Genomic DNA, 23,067 nt, shown 5'->3' with positions numbered 1-23,067 from the left:
TAGATGATAAACTTTTCAACATGGCGACACAACAAACTGGAGGGATGGATGCAATGGAAAATGCAAACCGTACTTCACATCCAGGCTTCAGCAATGACAAGTATTCTTTGCTGGTCATCGTTGGTGAACATAGTAGAACTGGACTTGTGGACTATGTTGTTGCGGAGATAGAGAGAGGTAATGTAGTCCAATGGGTTTACAATGAATTACGCCAACCCGCGCTTCCTCCCTTGCCTCGGCTCGTGAGCTAGCAGAGTTAGCCGAGCCACACAGAGAGCCCAGCCAGGTGACGTTGCTAGATAGCCATCGAAGTACTGTGCTTGTCAGACAAGTCGGTGTGAAATGTTATTTCTTTGCATAGTCAGCCAGTAGATTGCATCGAAACATTTAGCCGTCTCCTGAGTTTACACAAGTATTTTGTGACAGGTAAAAAGAAAGCATTATTGTCACAGAGCCCCCCGTTTACAGCAGCTTGCAAGAAAGGGGAAACTGAAAGATGAGAACTTATTCTATTGTGGCTAAATGTTTAGGGCATGGCCGCAGATGTTGGAAGCACATTTCTCATCTTACATTTGTAGTCTCCTATATCTCCTATATGGTAAAATGAAACGGAAATATCCTAACATGTTTCTAACCTAACTGTTGAGCTATTGAAATCAAAATATCATTTTTCTCCCTAATTTTTCTGGATTATTACTTGCTAATTTAACTTTGAATACTTAATGGTGTTTTGGTTTCATATCACTGGCTAGATTTGGAACGAATGATAAATTACTATAAATTAAAACAATGCAAAGACCATGAACTAGATAGGTCAGCTGCTAAGTTTACATATCGCCTGCCTGGCCATTAAATCCAGTTAGTATTAGTGATAGGCCTGCATTAGCCTAGTATATCTGCACACCCTTGAATTACAGGGTTTGGCTTGGCGATTGCACTGCATAAAACAATTTCTGTTAATCAGCAAAATATTTTAAATATACATGCCATGTTTACAATATTTCTGTACTGTGTGTACATTTTCATGACATTTGAACACTCATATTTAAGAGAACTTGATAATTGATACCCAGAACCTAGATAATACTCAACCTCTCTAGACACCGCTGTACGAAGTACATTTTCAAATATCCTTACTTTCATCAACTAGGCTAAGCCTCCTTCTCAAAAGGTTTTGTACAAGGGCCAAATCTCAGAATCATTATCTCAAATCTCTGTGCAGTCAATCTTTCTCTCTCATGTGTAGTCAACAACGTTGGGTAGAGGATGTTTTGAGACAGCCTGTTCATTCCATTAGTTACAAAAATGAGGACGCATTGTGCAGGTCCTCTAGCTCAAGTGTTGGAATTTGCTTTACTGGTGTTGGTTGTGTGCCTCTAGCTGTTTCTTTCATTTCCCCCATTGATTAAGGGAAGCTGTTTTATGCTGAGCTCATCGTCTTGTACAGAGCATTAATAAACCACACCGCAACTCTCACATTTTTACCCATGACAGCAAGCCCATGGTAGGGCTCCACATCTGTACACTTCACTACTGCAAAGGTGCAGTATGTTGTCATCATTGGACACATTGAGCAGGGTAACAAATACATTTAGTGTTTTCATGTGATGTAGGTTTAGGTTTATGATGGAGTGTAGACGACTTGCCTTGGAGGAATGTTTAGCTTGGTTCGCATCCATAGTGTATGATGCACAGTATTAGACTTCTGTCTGGACACAAGCTGCCTCTGTGCTGAATCTCTGGAGGTTCCTTACTAAGCTGGGAGTCCAGTGTGCATCTACTGCTCTACTGAAGGCTCCAAAGGTCATGATGCAGGTTTTTCCAAGGTCTGGCCTTTTAAGAGCATTGTTATAACATCAACATCCAAATTTGTGTGTCGCATTACAGATCTCAGGAAGAGATTTGTCACCTCAGGCTACTAGAAAACAGACGACAAATCAAATGGTGATTTGATTTCTGTGTACTTTGCGTAGGCTGGTGCCCGCTGAAACATTTGGCATAATGTCCTCTGGCTCTGACAGTGCTTCATTCCTGTCATGTTAGTTTGTGGCTGGGGCCTCATTTTACTGGGATGACAATGAATTGGTTTGGTCCCAAATGCCACTGCAATGGTTATGCATGCGTGTGACATGACACAGTTTAGTGTGATGGTGGAGAAGTCTGAGGCTTGCAGTCACTGGGCCTATAGATGCCAGCAGCCTTGAGAGCCCAGCCCAAGCTGCAGAGCATAAATAATGCATCCCATTTACTTCAGCTTGGCTTCACCAGAGTGTTGGAGAATGCCAATATCTCCTTCATCACGACGCGTGCTGTTTCCTCAGCCATTCGTTCTTTAGCATTGGGCTATTCAGTTACCTCATCATTTTTCAGACATCCATCAGCCATGCAGTCCAGAAGCGAGGTGAGGATGTACCCAGAATACTCTGGGTTGCTAGGAGTGTGTGGTCCTTAGATGCAGGGGTTGGGTAAGTTAGCAGTTACACTTGTCTGCAATTTCTATCAGGTTCAGCTTGAGCTTTGATGGAGAGGATAAAGCTTTTTGTATGTACGCTTGATTTAGGGTGTGTCTTACAGAGAGTTCTCAGAGGAAGATTGTCTAGTGTGCAAAGTTCAGTCATTTAAATATTTATCTAAGGTATTGGCCAAAGTATACTTTACCACTCAGTTGCGTAAGCTTATGAAAGGCTCCCACTAGCCCCCCTTTTATCTACACAGTGCATTTTTCTTCTGCCTTAGTCCACACTGTACCCTATTCTAGCTGTGCGTGTGCGTGTGTGTGCGTGTGCGTGTGCGTGCGTGTGCGTGTGTGTGTCACACTGCTAAACATTTTCTTCCCATCCTGGCTGTTTTGGGGGGGGAAAAGCCAGTTTCAAAGCTTGAAATATGTCTTGTTGAGGAGCATCACTGACTTCAAATTGATACTTCAGTCTGGCTTATAAAGTTCATGATTAATGTCATGTTTATTTAGACACTGATACAGTCTCTGAATACCCTATTTGTCATACATGGCCAATGTTAAGGAGACTACTTGGGTTGTTGGCAAAGTGCAAATGAAAAGGAGGGTCTATATTGCGAGGAGGATGCTGTGCAGATGGCCCGTCAGTTAGTTGGTTCAGCTGTGCTTGTTCTTATGTGTTGTTCTATTGTGCTGATGGACAGCCTGGAAAAGATAACAAAAATTGTTGACCTGCTGGGCTGTCCTTTGCACCAACCCAACAGTGGGTCAGTCCGGCTCCAGTCCAGCCAGGCACACATTAAGTTTGGGTCTCCTCTTGTTACTGGAGGCCTGAGCCTTAACAGCTGCTGCTGTGTACTCTAGAACCCTTTCAGAACCTCTCAGCCCTGTTTCCCATCTGCCACCCGTAGTGTTCTGTGTGCTCCCCCTTGAGTGTCTGTGTTAATGTGACTTGGATTGAAAACAGATTAGACTGACCCACCTGGCAAAGCCAATATTCAAAGTATAATGAACAACCGTTCAAATTGAACTGCCCATCAGCTGTTAGTATTCATATTTTCAAAAGGCAGTCATTATCAAGGTAACACAATGTTAATGAGTAGACATTTTGCTTTGAAGCTAGCTAAGCCTACATGTCTTATCTGGGATAGAGCATAGAGATACTGTGTTTGTACTGTAGAGTTGCTCTGCTTTGTGCCTGACCCTGTGTCTGACATGAAATTCCAATTTCAAGCATTAGTTATAATAGTTGAAATTACTTCATAGTTAATACCCATCAGTCAGGCCATCAGAGAAAACGGGCAGTTTTGTTTTTACTATTTCCTAGAAATGCCAAGAAAATAAAAACTCTGCATCTAATGGAACTGAGATGCTTTTTATGTTTTTGTGAATGTCTGACTCGCAGACAACTGGGAGATGAGCGTCATGCCCTGGAGAAAGCATTTTCCACCACAGCTACGTTATTCTTTTTCTATGTATTTGGAGAAGTAGGCCTTGCACAGTAAAAACAACATATGACGATGAGATCAGGGCTAAATTTGTCCCAGCTACATAGAAGGGGAAGTTTCTTCCCCTTGCTTTGTCATCGTCCCTCTTGAATTTAAAAGTAGATCTTCTTTACTTCTCCAGTCAAAAAGGCCTAAGCAGGAATATGGCCCTTTAGGAATATGTCTCCAAATGCATTTGTTTGTCTGGGTCTACACTGCTAGAAAGAGTAATATATGCTACACAGCGGAATTGAATACTGATGTTGCTCTCCTACTGTTAAAGTTAATTATGTCATTAACACGTGTAATGCTTAAGCCTTCAAAAATGGCCAATCCTCTTACTACAGTGCCCTTTCTTGGCAATGTTGTGTGCTTATCATGCAGGCCTCATGTGGACTGTACGAAGTCAGTATCCTGCCTTTTGAACAATACACTGCTTCACATCTTCAGACACACTGAAGCTTGATAAGCAGTAGCCTAGACATCTGAGTTGTAGCCTAACCTTCATAGCCTAATTGCTGGCTGCACTATTGGAAAAAATATTAATAATTTCTATGTTCTCCATTTAACAAAACAAAACAATAGTTCTCAGTAATCTGATCATATTTTCTGTATTTGAACGCACTGGAATCCTTTTGTTTTTCTTGGGCATGTCATTTATGCAGGAATATGAGGCATCTGTTCAGTTAGCAGCACTGTATTTATAGTCATGTTGACATGGCAGTCGGTGCCTCCAATGGTGACAGCGGCATGATGGAACTAATCATATTGTTTACTGAAGTCCTATGTCAGTTACTTATTAACTCAAAATACATTTCTTATTTGATTACCAGGGGGGTATTCCAGAAAGAGATCTTAGAAAATAAATTCAGAGCTCTCTAAAGCTATCCGGCTTCAGCTAACCTGAAGTTTGAAGTCAGGATAATTCAGTTCCAGAGAGGCTGATTCCGAGTCCAGTGATGCTGCTTAATCAGACCTGAATTAAGTTAACTCGTTCACATGATGCGCTGAAATGCACGAGAGATGAACACTGATGGCTCCGTTGAAGTAATTCAGGAAGCTGCAATGAAGAGCCAGATTTTCATATTGATTTTCAACCAATATCACCACCTGCTGCTCATATTAGCCTTAACATGATCTAATACTATATATTAAAAAATATATTTTTCATTTTGTTGTGAAATATCACTGATTTCTCATCATGCATTTTAGTAGTCTTAGTGTTTAGATTTAATAATGCTTTAGATTTGATGAAATGTCAATAATAGTAACAATAAAAATAATAGTTTGTTAATTAATTATAATATTGTTAATTACAATATCTAAGATCGTTAAGATTTGAAAGTGCATATGGATAAAATTGATAAACACAATAGTTGAGATTGTACAAAAGCATGTTTGATACAGTGATACTTGTTTTATTATTATCATATGCTGGTGATGATAATATTAAAACAAGTGATCTTAGATATTGTAATGTCTTGATTGATGTGGATCTTGCAGACAATACTTGCAGAAGGGAGGGAATCTGATTGAATTTGTCGAGCACATGAATTTAACCTGTGAGAGAGTAGGTTACTCCTTACTGACGGATGTGTTACCATTGTTTCTGATCTGGCTTTTCCTCCAGCACTCCTTTTAGAACAGAAAATGTTGATTACAGATCTGACTAAAGTTAGCTCGCTTACTCATTAATCCTGCTTTCCCACCCAGGACACAAGAAGTAAAGTCTTTCCCAGAAATCTCAGTTTTTCAGTATGAAGCCTTCACCAGAATTTCCCTCTAAAAACAATTCCTTAGACTGACTGACATTAACATAGCAACCATGTAATTTAACTTGGATGTGTCATCCAATAGATGGTCATAAAATGGCATGGAGTGTGTCTGTATATATTATTAGGAAGTAACTGTTGGAGCCAGGTTACGTTTCACTTCCAGCCCTGTCTAGGATAATTACACAGTATAAGGCTGTAGCTTCTGTTAGGGTAGCTCCACCAGGTTCCTTTTGTTACATTGATTGTTTTCATTTTCTTCTGTAATGAAGACTTGCTTTTCAGTTTTAGTGAGAATAAGATATCATGTATCTTTTGTGGTCTCACTTTGAAGCCCTGGTAAAAGTAGCCTTCTCATGTGAATGTTTGGTTTGAATAATTGAATGTGCTATTGCGTATTGGGGTGCTCTCTCTAACTGCCCTGGTGTGTCTTTCGCTGCCTCTCCACAGGCATCCGCTCATGGGACGTGGACCTGACTGCCTGTAACCTGGACGAGCAGCTCAAGCTCTTTGTGTCACGACACTCTGCATTTTTCTCTGAAGAAGTCAAAGGTAAGGGGAGGGTCATTTTGGAACTTTTCCCGATCTGATTCCTGAAATAAAAGTTCCATTCTTACTATCTAGCTAGCCTGGACAGACTGGTGACCAGCAGCTCATGTCTCTGGGGTAAATTACCAAAATGGAATTGCATGTGTGTTGGGCAGCTGAGTGAACAGCTGAGATCTCCAATACCAACCAAATCACCAACCCATGCCGTTCTTTTCCTGTCTAACTCATAAGACATTTGAACACATTTGACTTATGTCAGCGAGCACAATATTTTTTTCTCCATTCAGGATTGGCAACTACAAAGGTGATGTTGCCTAGCTAGCATCATCCATAGCCATTAGTTTGCATGCTAGCTACTTAGTTGGCTTGGCAGTTGGCTTGATTACTACTAGGGATGCACCGATTAGAAAATTATGGGCCAATACCGATTACTGATTATTCAAACATAACAGGTCGATACTGATTACCTGGCATAAGATGAATCAATATTTTTCTATATCTTTTGAATGAACACATTCAATCATATAAGTAATGGAACAACTTTTAGTATTTTATTTTTGTAACATTTTTCCACAACAAAAGTTCTGTTTTTCTGTGTATGTATGTGTGTATATATATATATTTGAATAACAAAAGATTTAATCACAAAAAGGCACAATGAATACATTTTAGATTATTTTTTATGAGTAAAATAACTAGACATCTTTGTGTGTAATATAAATTGTGCTTACTGATAAATTGTGCTTACAGAGTTTATTAGCAGAACTGCGACAGAAAATCGATCAAGATGGCAAGAAAACAAATAGGCCTAACAAAGAGATACACCCAGCTTTTAGCCTACTCTTTACAAGTATGCAACAGCTTTACTTCTTAAGCAACAGAGGCATGTTCTTCTTTACAAACAAAATCATCTCTGCATTCTCGCATTTCAGTCTGTTCTTCTTTTCATCTATAACATGAGACGCAGCACTGAATATCTAAGGGAAACAGCCTTGATTAGCGCTCCAGTATCCAAATGTGCTCTAGTGTCTCGGTATGGAGACTTCTGCGAAGTATCTACTTGATAGGACAAGCGCAGCACATCTGGTGGTGGTCTGTTCTCCTCCAGAATCTCGTCGAACCTGCCAAGCAGAGGCGGTGCTCGTGCCCCGTCTGTGTCCTTACATGCCCTTTTCTGGAGTGTTTTGTCACCTGTCTCTGTGCTGTGTGCCCCGTGTCCATCTCCAGCAGGCCTACCCAACAAGCCCAGTTGTGTCTCAAGCATATCTTGTGTACGTTGTTTTGTGTCCCCAACAAAGTAATGGTCCTTATACCTCGGATGCAGTAGGGTTGTGACGCAGTAAAGGGGGTCGGATTAAATTTTATTAAAGGGTTTTTTCACAGCCTCTAATAGCGTGCTTTTTGACGTCTCACTGCCCCGTCGGCAGCAGATGCCTTAGATGCGCTTATCTCTCTTGTTAATTGTTCAAATGGGGAGAGAAGAGTGAGCATGTTCTTGATTAATCCCCACTGGTGCATACTGAGTGTTGTGGGCAGATCATAATCTGCGACGTATGCAGTGAGTGCGCGCTTCTGCTCGATGTAAACTGTCTCAATTGTGGGCGGGGTGTTTGAAGTGGCCGACGCTTTAGCCATGTTCTTTGCATTATTCCTCCACTGCATGCACTTGTGATTATCAATGTTCCATGTTTCAAACATTTTATCAAATGCCATAGAGAGCCTCTGCAGTGTGTGACTCCTGTGAGTGCAGAATAGTTTTTCTCAATGTGAAATCTTGGTCTATCCATTGGCCTGTGAGACTAAGCATTAATCGGTGCGTCCCTAATTACTACCTAGCTTGATTAGTGACCCTATACACAACATGCAAACACCCTAACAATACTTGAATAGGAGTGCCATGGCAAAGGGGATGGGGGGTGAATACTAATGCAAACAGGTCTTTTCAGTAATCAAATTCTGATAATACAAAGAAATGAATATATATTTCCTCCACTTTTGTGGGAGAAACTGATCTGAGGCAACAAAAGATACAAATTGTGCAGGAGGGTGGATAATTTTGCAAGGGACTGTCGGTGCCAAACGTCTGTCATGATTCATTGGTTAATATTTTACCTTTTTTGTTTATTAATTTTAATTGGGAATCTTAGCATTATTGTTATCAATTTGAATGAAATGAAATTACAAAATGTACAGACATTACACGAAATGTCATGCAATTAACCAGACAATTTTAGGGGCTGGCAAGGAGGTGCTGTAGGCCAGACCCAGCCCACTGTGGCCTGCCCATAACACCTTTGCATTGATAGCCATTTAGCAGACACTTTTATCTACAATTGGCTACACAAATTCAGTATATGTGGCCCATGTGTGAATCAAATGCATTGCTCTGCTGTTGCAAGCACCATACTCAACCAACTGAGCCTCTGGAACCTCATTGAATTCCAAATACTTTCCCATTCTCATCCTATTGTTAGCTCTTCCCTTCTGGGTTTTTCTCCCCCCTCTGCTGTTAGCATACAGGGGCTTTGTGGCTAGCAACACCGTGGTGCCCTGACATCAGGGATGTGCGTGCAGGACCTGTCTGGCTGGAGATCAGCAGTGACAGCAGTTGGCTGAGGGCCTCATGGATTAGAAAGTTTGTCTTGCTCTGCTGGTGAGGGGCTGCTCAGTCAGGCACACACCAGCGAGTTCACACTCACCCCCCGGTTTCCGTAATTCATCTGAACTTTTCAGTTGGTGTTGCCATTTATTCCAGACATTCAACTGCGTACAATCTTTTTTCAACTCCCTTAAAAGCCTAATTCAAATAGATAATTCACTTTGTAATATGCTGTGCTTTTTATTGTCATGGATGAATGCCTTTTAGATAGAATTGATAGAATTTACGTTGAGTTAAAGACCAATGGCTGTCTGATTTGATTCACTTTGCCTCTTGATGACACTTGCCTTTCTGGATTATGCGCCCTCTTATTATGTGGACACTGAAGATGCTGCAGAACCATTCATTAATGTTTTGGCCACAGGCTGTTCTCATAACACTGAAGCACTCAGCTGACCGAGGAGTGCTTGAGTATATTCATGTGTTAATGCAATGCAAAACACAGATAAACAAATACTCCTCTGTTTTAAAAGGGGAGCATTGAAGAAAAACATTGAACAAACGTTCATCTAACATTTCAAGTGGGTTGGTGACCCCCTGACTTAGACTGCCCCTTGGGTCCAATTTGTTCTTTTCATGAGACAGTCCCGAATGACTAACATGCACACACACAAGTGACATTCTCTCAGTCTTCAAGCTTTGTTTCTTCTTCCACAGCAGCACTAAAAGGATCACACACATTTAGTCACTGTTTTCTTGATCTTCAAAACATATGAAATGGGTTTGCTTGTGACAGTGGGGACAGTGTTTGGATAAACATCCGGAGGCAATAGGCCTAGCTGGTGACCAGAAAGGGATCAGAGAGATGGACATTATTTGACAAAAGGCACATTGTCTTGTGCCCTTTTGGACTCCATCTGCCGCTAATGATAGACATGAGTTAATGTTTTCATTTAAATGTCTTAGTGTCTTTGCTGTGCAATTGGTGGTACTGGTGCTGTCCCCGATCAGTCGTGTTTGTGTAGCCCCACCTAAGATCACCCCACTAAAGTAATGCCAAGGGAAACGTGACAGAGGCAGCATTTCTGTTGAAAATACTCTTGTCAAATTACAATTCAATGATTTCTCAATACTGAAACTGAGAAATAGAAGCTTTTCACATCAAAAGTTTTTAATTTAGTTTATTTTCAAGTCACTTCCTGAATTGACTTAATTGAAATCGAATTGACCCCAACACAATATGCCCTCTCATGATTCTCTCCTTTCATCCTCATGCCCAGCCTTCATACTTCATACCTCGACCATACAACCGTAGAACATGCCAGAGAATCTCCTTCGGACTCTTATCTAGTTTCCATGTTGAGAGTTTATGGTGATGTAGGAGGATGACAAAGGAATGACAGGTGGCTGATGGAAAACAGAGAAATGCCAGGGAGAGTAGGAGGTGGTGTGACCTCCATCAGCTCAAAATAGTTGGCCACAGCTGCACCCTCCTCACCCTGAAGACTCTCCCTTCTTCCCTTAGTCTAGAGCAACTCTCTCTCTCTCTTCATTCATTCACTCATTCACACACACTCTCAAGCTGGTGTATCACTAACTCCTAAAAACCTTGCCACATAATGAGCCAGACCTTTATGGAAAGAAATCTGTGAATGCTCAAATACAGTGCTAGCTCCACCATGGAATCCACAGAGAGGGCTGAGAGGGCTTATTGCTTATGAGCCTCTTCCGACAGCCGGTTGACTAATGGGAAGCCAGCTGCTGAGGAATGTGTAGCGTCAGAGCTTGCTAGTGCATTAGCTACTGGAGCGCTGGTGGGATGGGCTGGGCATTAGGATGAAAGGAGAGAATCATCAGAGGGCACATTGTGTTGGGGTCAATTTGATTTCAATTAAGTCAATTCAGGTGATTTGAAAATAAACTAAATTTAAAAAATGTATGATGTGAAAAGCTTCTCTTTTTCAATTTCAGTATTGAGAAATCATTGAATTGTAATGGACTTACAAATTTGACTGAATTGACAAGTAGCGTTCGAGTCATTCTAACTTTTTAACAGCAGTCAAACAAAAGTTGGTCAGCTTTTTAGATTACATCCTTTGATGAATGACAGAAATTGTCCTATATTTGCCAAAATCGAGTTGATGATTATACAGATAACAGATCAGCTCATGAATAATAGGTTAGGGTTAAGTGGAACTTGTTTGAATATAAAGTTATCTTAATGGGGACCAACTCTGTTTTAAAAATGTCCATATCTACTCTCATTCCATTTGTTGTAGTCAACATGCATTCTCTCTCTACCGATTCTCTCCTGGGCACAAGTACAAAATGCGCAGAGCAAGTAGTGTGTGTGTGCACATTAAGAACCTGACTGCAGAACAAAGGAACCGCCCTGAAGGATGAAATGTTCCCAAAGCCCATATACTGTAGCTAATAAAATCTGAGGTCATACGGTCAGAGAGCATGGATTATGGATTTTGTCTTAATCCTTTGTTTAAGTGTCATGCTTGGGCAGTTTCTGTTAGCCCCACTTCTCTGTCATGGCTGATGTTGAGTCAGAAATGTACTGCCCATTTGTGCATTTGAGTCATACTAATTTTCCTCATGAAGGGCCACATGTCTCTCGTAGGACAGTGCTTACAGTGAGGGTACACCAGACACAAAGCACATTACAGGAGAAAAGTGCTGACCCAAGTGGACCTTTTTTAGGTAAATAATTTAGGTGTTTGCCGTCATGCCAGGTTTAAGGTTTATGCTGATAATTTGATAACAATCTAATCTTGTCTGACCTCTAGTAGTTAAATGCTTTCAGGTTTTTGCGTATGGAGCACAGGGTTAGATTATTGACATTTGTGACAATTGTTTTATTTTAATTGCAAAACTATTATTTAATAGAGTCTAGGCAGATAACAATATACAAATGAAGTTTGTTTGTGCCAAACCCATGCCTTGTCATTGTTTTCTGGCTAAATCCTAGCTCTGCAGCTGTCACCGTAGCACCGTGCTAGCTTTACTAGCTGACAGGAAGGAAGAAAGTGCTTCCTTCCATGTGTTGGATTTCTGCTCTACACAAGGGTCAAGGTTGCAGCCGGAGCCCTCTCTTTTTACACATGCTGTGGTGACAGGAAAGAACAGTTCCTCTACTGAGCACAGCAAAGGGAGGTTGTCTGGGTTAATGAGAGGGATGGGATGTTGATTCAGTCATGACACTTCAGTCATGAAGCCTTGCATGTTCTTCTCATAGCAACAAAGATTTTCCACCTGATGCATTTTAGTGGGAGACTCGTCATAGTGTTAGTGTTCTTCATATTGTCCTCTTTTGACATGAATAGGGCTTATGAATGAGAGGGCTTATTGCTTATGAGATTGAGACCCAGTTTGACATTGGTAAAATAATCCAGATAATCCAAATTCAATAATGCAGCTCATGTTTTTATGTAAAATGCATCTCCATTAGAGGGTTGCAAACAGAGCTGTTATTCTTCTTGTATATCAGGCAGCATTGTCCAATCAAGGCACCAGGGGTCTGATGCTGTTTGATTAGTATTATACATTTCAAGTGGATAGTTTTCTTTAGTAAACAATATGCTGTTGGGTCGGTGATAGTAGAGAGTGGTTGTCGATTGGTTCACCGGATAATCTAGTGGTTGAGCGCTATTATCTCCATGTTCCAAGATACCGTAGCTACTTCCTTAATGCAGCAGTAATCCAATAAGAGGCTCAAAACCCGCTTACACATACCACTTCAGCAACCGTCACAGTGCACATCTTTCTCTCAGATCTCCTGTCTCCCTTTACCAGTGACTGGACTCAAAATGCTTACAATCTGACTTCGCCTGGGCTTTTGGGTAACTGTCCACTTGATTTTTGGTGCACTGACTGCACATATTTATATAGATCTGTTATTACACATCTCTTTGGTAATGTGCATTATCTTGTTTTCTGTCTTATCTTCCTCTCTTGTGTACTTTGATGCCATTTAGTGTGTTAACTTTAAACTCGATAAGGACAATGTCCTTTGTTCTCTGACGTAGTGTTGCACAATGTACCAGTTCTACAAAAGTATTGTGATACCCTGCTTTGAAAACGGTTCTATACTATATAAGAATTATTATTATTATTAAAAAAAAAAAATTGTAACCATAAATGCCTATCGCAATATTTACTTTGGGCTGTGCAGAATATTATGTTATGAGCGTAATTTGTCTATGCTCACGGGGAGCGGGGGGGCAGTGCCCTCTGGCATGCGCTCTGCATGCATAGTGGGCGTGATTGGCTAGGAAAGACAATGCTAAACAATTGCACACAAAGCGTTGACAAGGAGGAAAGAAAAGGATGGAAGCCGCAAGTGTCGATGCTGACCGTCCCCAACTTGTTGATTAAAAAGGATGCTAGAAGTGAAATCTGGCATTACTTTGCTTCTAGAGCCAATGATGACAGTGAGCCGACTGAAATCACAAAGCCTATTTGTAAAAGACGTTACAAGGCCATGCAGTCAAAGGGATGCAACTCATCACATTTAGCCAAGCATCTTTCCGATAGGCATCCGACCTCTTCAAGGAGTTCAAATCACGACAGGTCAGCAAATAGGTGTAATAGCTAAGGATATGAAAATCTGAATTTCCACGTTCTGTTATTTAATAGGATATTATTTTACTTTGCCTGATGTTTTTTTGATTGCTGTGGTACTGTTTAAGAATCTAAATCGTGATACTTAAGCTGGTGTAGGTATTGAAGTCCGAGACTGCCAGAGTCTACTCTGACACGTGTTTCTTTTTGTTGTATCTATAGAGCATGTAACCATAGCAAAATGCTTCTACACCCCTCCCCTCTGTTCCCTAAAACTGATTCAGTGTAGAGAATTGTCAAGTTTTAAGTAGTCTCCTTCCCCGACACTCCAACGCGCAAAAGGTCTGGTGGACCAACGTGTCAAACTTGGTCTTCATTAAGGCAGTAGAAACAGTGCCGAAAAGGGACGGCGCCTAGCCATTGGCTTTACCTCGCATCACTCATCTCCCACAGCACTTTCCTCCAGTGCTTGCACATCACACATTTCTAAATCGGAGCTACTCATCGCAGCCGTGTGATTTGCTGAAATCAAATAATAACAAATACTTTATCCGGTAAATTCACTCCCACTAAGTTTTGAGTCGTTGTTATTCCAGGTTTATATGCACTGTGTGCAATAGCCTGGGGAAGTTTTAAGTTTCAACTATTTGTCTTAGAGGGTCATTGTGATGCTGGGTATGCTGCTGGTTGGAGCGCACGAGTGAGTGGCCCTGTCGTCTGGCATGTGATGCAGTTAGAGAGTGTGGCACATGCATAGGTAATTAATTCAGCCTCAACATGGCACAGCCATGGCCTCACTTGGATTATTTTGAGTAGTATGGATGTATTGTACAGACTAATTGTTGCAATTTTGGGGGGATATTTTTTGGTAGGGAAATTCAAGACCTCAATTATAGGTTGATGTCTTGTATTGAGACAGTGTATTGGGTGCACCATGTTGGTCTCCCCTCAGCCTAGTCTGGTTTCAGTTCTTTGCCTGTTTTTACCTGTCCTTTGTTCAGACAAGCACTACACCCGTGAAAGCTCGAGTCACACAGCTGGCCCAAAGTTTATCTTTATGCAAAGCTCTATGCCTTAATCACTCTATGCCTTAATTCAATCAGATGTCAAACTGAGGAGCGTTGTAGCTCTCTGTCCACAAAGCATTCCACTCAGGTTAGTGTCCATAGACTGGTTGTTTCTGATGCTGCAACAGGGCAGACAGAGCTCTTTCTATGCCAATAATCAACAGAGGCTGCAAGCTGAAGGCATCTACATCTGTTAATCGGTTTACTGTAAGATGTCTCAAATTGGATTTTGACCCTGCTATTTACACAACCTGCTGAACATTTTAGTGGATGGTCTCTCATTTCCAAACTGTCCACATACCAGCTGATTTTAATTCCAAGATCCAGTTCCCTCAGTTTGATCCAAATACAATTCTCAGCCTATTGCCCCAGCCCCTACCCCTACCCCATTGCTGTCAGCAGATCTGAAGAAAGCGTAGGATTTCTTTTTTTAACCTGGCCTAGTCTCTTCCAAGCTGTAAGCAGTCTTTTACCTCCACCTCATTCTCAGGTTTCTGACTAACTTTTCTTGTTCACACTAGGCCAGAGGACACTGCAGCACAGTGGAGATGTGCTGGATACCCAGGTGGTGGTGAACCCATCCCATGAGTTTCTCTGCTCAGAGGTGAGATTTTACTACAGCCTGGCATTGCTCACTCTTGGTTATTGCCTTTTGTAGGTTAGATGCATCATTTTACATGGTATTTGATTAATAACACGTTGGTGTTGAAGGAATTTTCATTTCAAGAACATGGTGAATTGGAAACATGGGAAGACTGAACATTCAAATATGTAAATTGATTTTCAAATAAACTTCAGAATGATGATAACTTGTCTTTTCATTATGCGGTACAGAGTAAAATACATTTAAAGTTAAAGAATATTGATTAATTCCACCATATTTCAATAAGAATTTGACCAAGGTCTCTTCTACATGCCATTAATTACTGTTTTGTTCAGAGACGCTATCTGCACTATACATTGCCATCACATAACAAGATCCCGTCCCCTGCCACCTGGCTCTTATTTCATACTCGAAATCAAATCCTTCAGCTGATTTAATGACTCACATAACCATCCTCATTTGAACCAACATAATCTACTTCAGCCTGTGCTTGCCTATACCAAGTATTTTGTGTAGTCTGTATATGTAATCTGTACAGTATATGCATGTAATTTGGATAAAAAATTAACAAGGTTTATCTCACCAAAACAATGCTTTGTTGCCTATTTTAAACATATAGACTGTAGGTAAGTGCTAAATGTTGACAACCTTGAATGTAGTGTATCTACGAGAAGATATAAACTTTCTCTATCTAGAATTGTTTACTAAATTGGATAAATTACACTCATTACTTCCCATTTGTTTCAATAGGTGTGTCGCCTTATATCTGATGTTTCCCATCATAAGCTGTTGGTCCTTGCTGGACAATGTGTTGAAGAGGCAGGAGACCTGGTTTTACAAACAGGTTTTTTCTCTCTCAATGACTTCATTCAGATATTTGCTGATGAGGAGGTGAGTGATACTAAAAAGCATATTAACATACTAATTAAATACCACCCCACATTTTGATTTGCACTTTATGGATTTTGGCGTTTACCAGATATATTTAGGGACAGTTAAACAACAACACTTTTATCTTTCTGAATAGATTGGAGAGTTGTTGAGCTCTGCAGATCCCACACTAAAAGCAAGCCTCACGCTGAGTTGTCCCAACTCTGGGGTGTGGAAGAACTCTGTGTTGGAGAAACACAATCTACAGGACTTCATCGAAATCAAGACAAATCCGCCCTCAGTTCTACCTGAAATGGAAGGTCTGCAAGAATTCACAGAATACCTCTCTGAGTCCCTGGAGCCACAGTCTCCTTTTGACCTGCTGGAGCCCCCCAGCACTGTGGGCTTTCTTAAACTCTCCCGCCCCTGCTGCTATATATTCCCAGGTGGGAGAGGAGACTCTGCCTTCTTTGCTGTTAACGGTTTCAATGTCTTGGTCAATGGTGGGTCCGATCCACGCTCTTGTTTTTGGAAGCTTGTTAGACATTTGGACAGAGTTGACTCTGTGCTCCTCACCCACATTGGTGTAGACAATCTACCAGGTGTGAACAGTCTTCTTCAAAGAAAAGCAGTAGAGCTGGAGGAGGAACAGTCTGCCAGTCCTCAGATGAATGAAGACTGGATGAAAAATCTAATTTCCCCTGAGATTGGGGTTGTTTTCCTCAATGCCCCAGAGAGACTTAAGTCACTCCAGGTTGACCCCAAAGAAATGCGGAGCTATGATCAGGTGGCACTCACTTTGCAGCACCTAGAAAGGCTGACAATAAATCCAGAGCCTCTTTGTCGTTCAAATGGACCCAGCATTGAGCCAGTTATCCTTTTTCAGAAGATGGGAGTTGGTCGACTAGAGATGTACATTCTCAACCCAGTCAAAGGCAGTAAAGAACTTGAGGCTTTAATGCAGACCTGCAATGGCTTTAACACCAAAGGCTCAGAGATTCCCCTATCATGCCTTGTCTCTATCTGCGCATTACTGGTTTGGCATCCTGCCAATCCCCAAGAGAAGATAATTCGAGTTCTGTTCCCTGGGTGTACTCCACAGGCCAAGATTCTAGAAGGACTTGAAAAATTAAAGCATCTAGATTTCCTCAAACACCCAGTTGTGAGCCTTAGAGACCTTGAAGCATCCAAATCTGATAAACAACCAAAACGTGCAGAGAGTCGGGAGAGCCTTAAGTCCCTTTCCAAGGAGTCGAGACCTGGTAGTGCCTTGCAGAAGGACAAGCATGGACGTGGGGACGTAAAGAAGCAAGATGTTAAGCCAAAGTCAAAGGGATCAAGTGACATTGCCCTTAAAGAAGGGAAGGATGGGGAAGAGAAGTCAAAATTGAAGGATGGGGATGTTAAACAAAGACCTCCAAAGCCTGAAAAGCTTGTGACAAAGAAAGAACCCTTAAAAGATGAGAAAAGGGAAGTGAAAAAGAGGGACGAGAAGGCCTCCACCAGTGTTGCCAAAAAGGACGAGAATGCAGAGAAAAAGAAAGAACCAGTAAAGAAAGAGCCTCTTGGTCTAAAACCAAAGAAAGATATTAAGCCTGATCCAAAGAAGGAGATCAAGAAGGAGGTAAAGCCAGAGGAGAAGAAACCAGCAAAACCTCTCGGCAAGGATGTCAAGAAAGTGACAACTGGACCTTCATTAGGTAATGCCGAGGCAAAAAAGCCCTTAGGCAAGAATGGAACTTTAAGGAAGGATGGGGCCATCCCCAAGAAAGACGCATTGAACAAGGGGGTGAAGTCAAAGCCAGGTAAAAAAGAGCAGGAGAGCCAGAAAGCTTCTACCACTGACGGGAATGGTGATCGGTCCAAAATGTCAACGCCAGAAGACATGACTGCAGAATTTGAGAAGCTGAGGGCAGAAAATGACAATGGGAATCAGGGGAAAAACTCAGATAACAGCTCAAAGACCGCTGTTGTTGTGAATACAATAACTGACAGTAAAGAAATGGAGCAACTTGCTTCAGATAACTCTGTGCATGGGCTGAACAGACAAGGAACAGATACAGACAGAGGGGACATGTTGGAAAGTCCAGAGAAGTTCTGCTGTATGGAGACACTTCCAAATCCAGACAAGGCTATGGGACCAACATCACCTCTTGCCAAGACTCCAAAAAGTGACCGCAGTGTGAACTTTGATCTCACACCAACTGAATATAGGCTTCTTGATGGGGCCCTGAGAAATGGACAAGAGGATGCATGCGCCAGCTCAGATGAGAAGACTTTGGAGTTGGTCTCCCCTGCAGACTCTGCCCCTAATAGTGCTGGCCATACCCCATTCCACCAATCCCCTGAAGAGGATGCTCTGGGCTCTGGTGAAGACAGCAGTATCGGGGGAAGGGTACCTAGCCTTGGGTTTGAGGACTGCCATGTGATGGGATCTTGCAGAAACTCGGAGCTAGGCTCCTTGAGGGGAAACTTGGAGAACTCCACTTCCTCCCAGGACAAGCAATCAAGCCTCTTGACACTGAGCCCCTTCAAAGACACATTAACTGATGTCTCCCCTAATATTACCTCCATGCCTGCTGAAGTCGGTTCCCCTCATTCAACAGAAGTTGATGAGTCTCTCTCTGTGTCTTTTGAACAGGTGCTCCCATCTATTGATGAATCACCCAAGGCAGACCAAGTTGACAGGTCCTATTCAAATGGACATTTTGCAGATTCTGATGCCAAAATGGGCATGTCCTTACCTTTGAGGACATCTCACAATATGTGTCCACCAGAGGATGACTCAGAAGAACGCATATCTGGACTACAGAGTCTTCTTCCTGAAGTCCCTCCCCATGATGTAGACCTCTGCCTGGTCTCACCCTGTGAATTTAAGCACCCAAAGTCCCCAGAGAACCAACAACAGCATTTGTCTCCCGGATTAGCGAATGCTAGCCCACGGGAACTCTCTGATGATAGTGATCACTCCCAGGACCTGGCTAAGCTACAAAGCTGTGGCAATGGTGATCGACACTCACCACAAGGACAGGAGACCCCACCCACATCTGCCAGTGAATCCCTCCCCACAGCCTCAGATTCTGATATACCCCCAGGGACTGAGGACTGCCCCTCCATCACTGCAGATCTGGATTCTGATGAGGATTCTGGCAGCCTTTTCCCACCCCACTATCCACATGACCATCCCAGCCCTCACTCTTCCCACAGAGATGCACAACATTCTTCTCAGGATCCTCCCCCAGCACCAATGAAGGACTTGCCCCCGTTGCCACCACAGCCTGGTGCCTGCATGGCTGACCCTGAGGCTGAGGCCTCAAGTAGGAACTCAAAGGGTGCCCTCACTAAAACCAAGAAACTAGGATTCACACAGAGGTTATCCGCCAACACTACAACTCAGAACAGCAAGACCAGGGCTGGCAGTGCCACTGGGACATTAAAGGCAACCTCAAGCCTTGACACAAGGCCTGCAGCCCGTAATACCACAAGTGGCTCCAGACCTGGAACTGCAAAGCTTCTCTCTTCAGGTAGGCGCGGACAGGATTTTATACCTTGATGAATAGAATATGGTCATCTTGCACTCTAAATCATATTTGTAGATTCATTTTAGTGCATTAAACTGTCTTATTTTCTAACTCTGTACCCTGCAGGCTCTGTGGGTAATAAGGCCAATGCAGCTGGGGGTGCACCAGTTTACTTGGATATGGCTTATCTCCCCTCTGGCTGTGCTTCCACCACCATTGATGTGGAGTTCTTTCGACGTCTGCGGTCCTCCTGCTACATCGTCAGTGGCAATGAGCCCCTCAAGGAGACAGTCATGAGACCCATCCTGGACGCCCTGCTGGAGGGAAAGACTACCTGGCCTGATGTGCAGGTCAGCCCTCTCTTTATAGTTTTAGGACAGGGATCACATGGACATTTGATATGATGTTTTTACATTCTCCGCTCATCCATGAATGTTTATAACAATGCTAAACAGTGCAATTTTTAATAGTGCTATCCTTAAAATAAATGTCAGTAAATTGGCTCGCCCATCCCTGTTTTGATATAAAATTTAGAAATTGACCACTCTCTAATTCATAGACAGAGCTCTGGATATAAGACGTTTTCTGTGTAGCATTTTGTTTATTGAGCGCTTCCAATTCCTTGACCCCTCGAGTCAAAGCAAAAAGCAGGATCAGCCATCCACGACCTAGTCGTGATCAACTCAAAACTGCCTGCATAGACAAATTCAAAGAAGACGCACTGTATTTTTATTTCTCTTCTAAGTTGAGACTACATTTCTCTTGTATGTCTGCAGATTTTACTTGTCCAGGGATGCAGACAGCCGTTAATGTTGAACATTCAGAAATACAACATGTCACCCATGATACTACATTATTACAAAGTCAACAAAAAAAGTCTACATCCATTTAGTTTGCTCTGATTTTCAATTGCCTTAATACCTCTCCTTACTTGTCTTTTTCAGTTAACCCTGATCCCCACATTTGACTCGCTGACGATGCACGAGTGGTATCAGGAGACCCATGAGAGGCAGAGAGAGCTGGGAATCACCGTGCTAGGCAGCAACAGCACTGTGGCCATGCAGGAGGAGACCTTCCCTGCCTGCAAAGTGGAATTCTGAGAAAGAGAGAAGTGAAAGGAAATTAAGAAGCTAAAGATCCCTCACTGACCAACACACACACACACACACACACACACACACACACTCTGTCTCTCTCTCTCTCAGTTTAAATGTGATGGATGAATTTCCTAGTCCCCAGCTGATGTTTTCCTGCCCCCAGCATGCTCTCTGAGTCTTAGAGCATGCATGAAGTATAGCCTTAGTCAAGCATATGAGTATGAAGGGGATGCTAGCCAAGACTCTGACCCACCTTTGCCAAGAGTAAGTCCAAGCTATGGAAATGAAGAAAGAACATTCAGATGGATGTTCAGAGCCTTTTGTCTACCAACGTGAAGGGCTGCTCAGTATACTGTTATTGTTATTTGTGGTGCGTCATAGATTTCAGTCAAAAAAATAATCAACAGGTCTTCACATTTCTTATCAACAGCAAGGTAGTTATGAACTAAATTCACATCTCAGAGGAAACTAGTCAAGAGCTGCAGGAGCTGCCCGAACCTCTGAGTTCTCCCCATAATGATGAATCATTTAATCTGCTTATTATAGGTGAGGTATATTTAGCCCTAGAGCCATTTGCACAGTTATCCACAGAAAAGAGAACAGCAGGAGTTGCTATGAGTATGTGGCGGTGGGTCAATCTCACCTCAGCACTTACTTATGGAAGGACGGCAGCATGTTTATATCCTATTTTAGTTTGACTGAATTATTAATTCTGGACATGACAGTCTGAGTGTTATGAGGAGATATCTAATATCTTTGAAGGTATGGAGTGCATGTGATTAGAAGGATTAACAGTACATTGACAAAACAATGTCATATTTTCAAAAAGTCCAAGTTTCAAAAATATTATTTAATGTGCAGTGTTTTTATCATATAAATGTTGCTTATTAAACCTTATTATTCAGAGCACATACTACTGCATATGGGGTCACGTCTTTTTATAGTTACTGTTTTTAAGGAAATTATAAGGTAAGAACATGGTAATAATTAGTACTGAAAAGTAATGCAAGATCATTTTAATGCCACACAACAAAGGTTAGCAATAAGTCATGGTAGATGAAAGGTAGAGATTATCTTTAGATTTAGAATTATATTCTTTAGTTCTTAAAAAATCATTGGCAAGACATTGCGTTTGCAAAAATGTAGACTTCTTAAAGTAACCAAATTCCATTCTGTCAGAAAATAAAATTGCTAAAGTTGTTAATTGCTTTTCATGTGCCATCTCATGAAGGAATACAAATTTTGGTATTTATTATTATTACTAAGTGCTTACCTTGGTGTATCATGAAGAAGACACTGAAGGAAATGTTTACTCTGATATATTTCCACACTAAGAAACCAGCTTTTTGGGAAACACTATGTAGGTCTTGCATTTCTAACATGACAGAAAATCATGATTGAAGAAGACCCTAGTTTCGTTCCCGTGTTGCTATGTCTTGCAACATCACAGATACTGTACAGTGCAGCCTGCGCTGCAATTGGATCTTACTGTAGCTTGGCCAGAGTTTTGCATTGGTGTCCTGGATATCAACTCATTATCCAAACCACAATTACCCTTACACAAGACCTTTTACTATAGAGAAGGTGCATTCGGACACCCTTACTCAAATTGTACTGTCAATGGGACCACTGTGTGTCACATACAGTGCTGCTTGAAAGTTTGTGAACCCTCCAGGGATGGTCATTGTTTTTGTATAAAATATTAAAATGAGCTTATAAAATCTTCACCTGAACCCCAATTCGTAATAAAGACATTCCAAATAAAGGACACAAACAAAAAAAAAAAGTTCATTATTTAATAAAAACTCAAAAATATGTGAACCTCTTTAGTCAATAGCTTGTAGCACCTCTATTACTTATAGCCACTAATTGTGGCACCTCCATTAGCAGCGATAACTTGGAGTAAACGTCTTGTATAGGCACTAATCAATCTCCAACATCTGTTTTGAGGGATTTTTGCCCACTCCTCCTTACAGAACTCAGCCAATTGAGTGAGGTTTGAGGGGTGTGGCATGAACTGCCTACTTCAGGTCCTGCCACAGCATCTCGATTGGATTTAGGTCAAAACTTTGACTTGGCCAATCCAAAACACAAATCTTCTTTCTCCATTCTTTGGTAGATTTGCTTGAATGCTTTGGGTCATTGTCTTGTTAAAAGACCCATTTTCAGCCCAACTTTAGCTCCTTGACTGATGGCTTGACGTTCTGTTCAAGAATCTCCTGGTATACTTCAGAATTCATGGTTCCCTTAATGATGTGGAGTCGTCCAGGTCCAGAGGAGGAAAAGAAGCCCCAGATCTTGACATTCCCACCACCATGCTTGACTGTTGGGATAATGTTCTTTTGGTGGTAGGCCGTTTGGATTTTCGCCAAACATAGTGGTTTTGATTGTGACCAAAAAGGTCAATTTTGGACTCATCTGTCCAGAGAATGGACCAGAAACCTTCAGGCTTGTCCAGGTGGTCTCTGGCAAAGTTA

The 23,067-nt window shown here is 41.8% G+C and overlaps 1 protein-coding gene across 1 annotated transcript; it reads left to right on the top strand.

Moving 5' to 3' along the window:
• Positions 1–20: 20 nt before the first annotated feature.
• Positions 21–22,478, top strand: map1sa (microtubule-associated protein 1Sa; the record flags this gene model as incomplete). Its single annotated transcript, XM_083671608.1, has 7 exons — positions 21–177; positions 6,165–6,266; positions 15,020–15,102; positions 15,853–15,993; positions 16,130–19,496; positions 19,620–19,843; positions 20,438–22,478. 7 exons carry the CDS (start codon positions 21–23, stop codon positions 20,591–20,593), a joined length of 4,230 nt encoding a protein of 1,409 aa, XP_083527734.1. The 3' UTR covers positions 20,594–22,478.
• Between the last annotated feature and the right edge of the window lie 589 nt (positions 22,479–23,067).

The sequence above is a fragment of the Argentina silus genome (genome assembly GCF_951799395.1).
Source record: "Argentina silus genome assembly, chromosome: 6".
NCBI lineage: Eukaryota > Metazoa > Chordata > Actinopteri > Argentiniformes > Argentinidae > Argentina > Argentina silus.
Note: the sequence above shows the minus strand (reverse complement) of the source record. Positions and strands in the feature narration are given on the sequence as shown.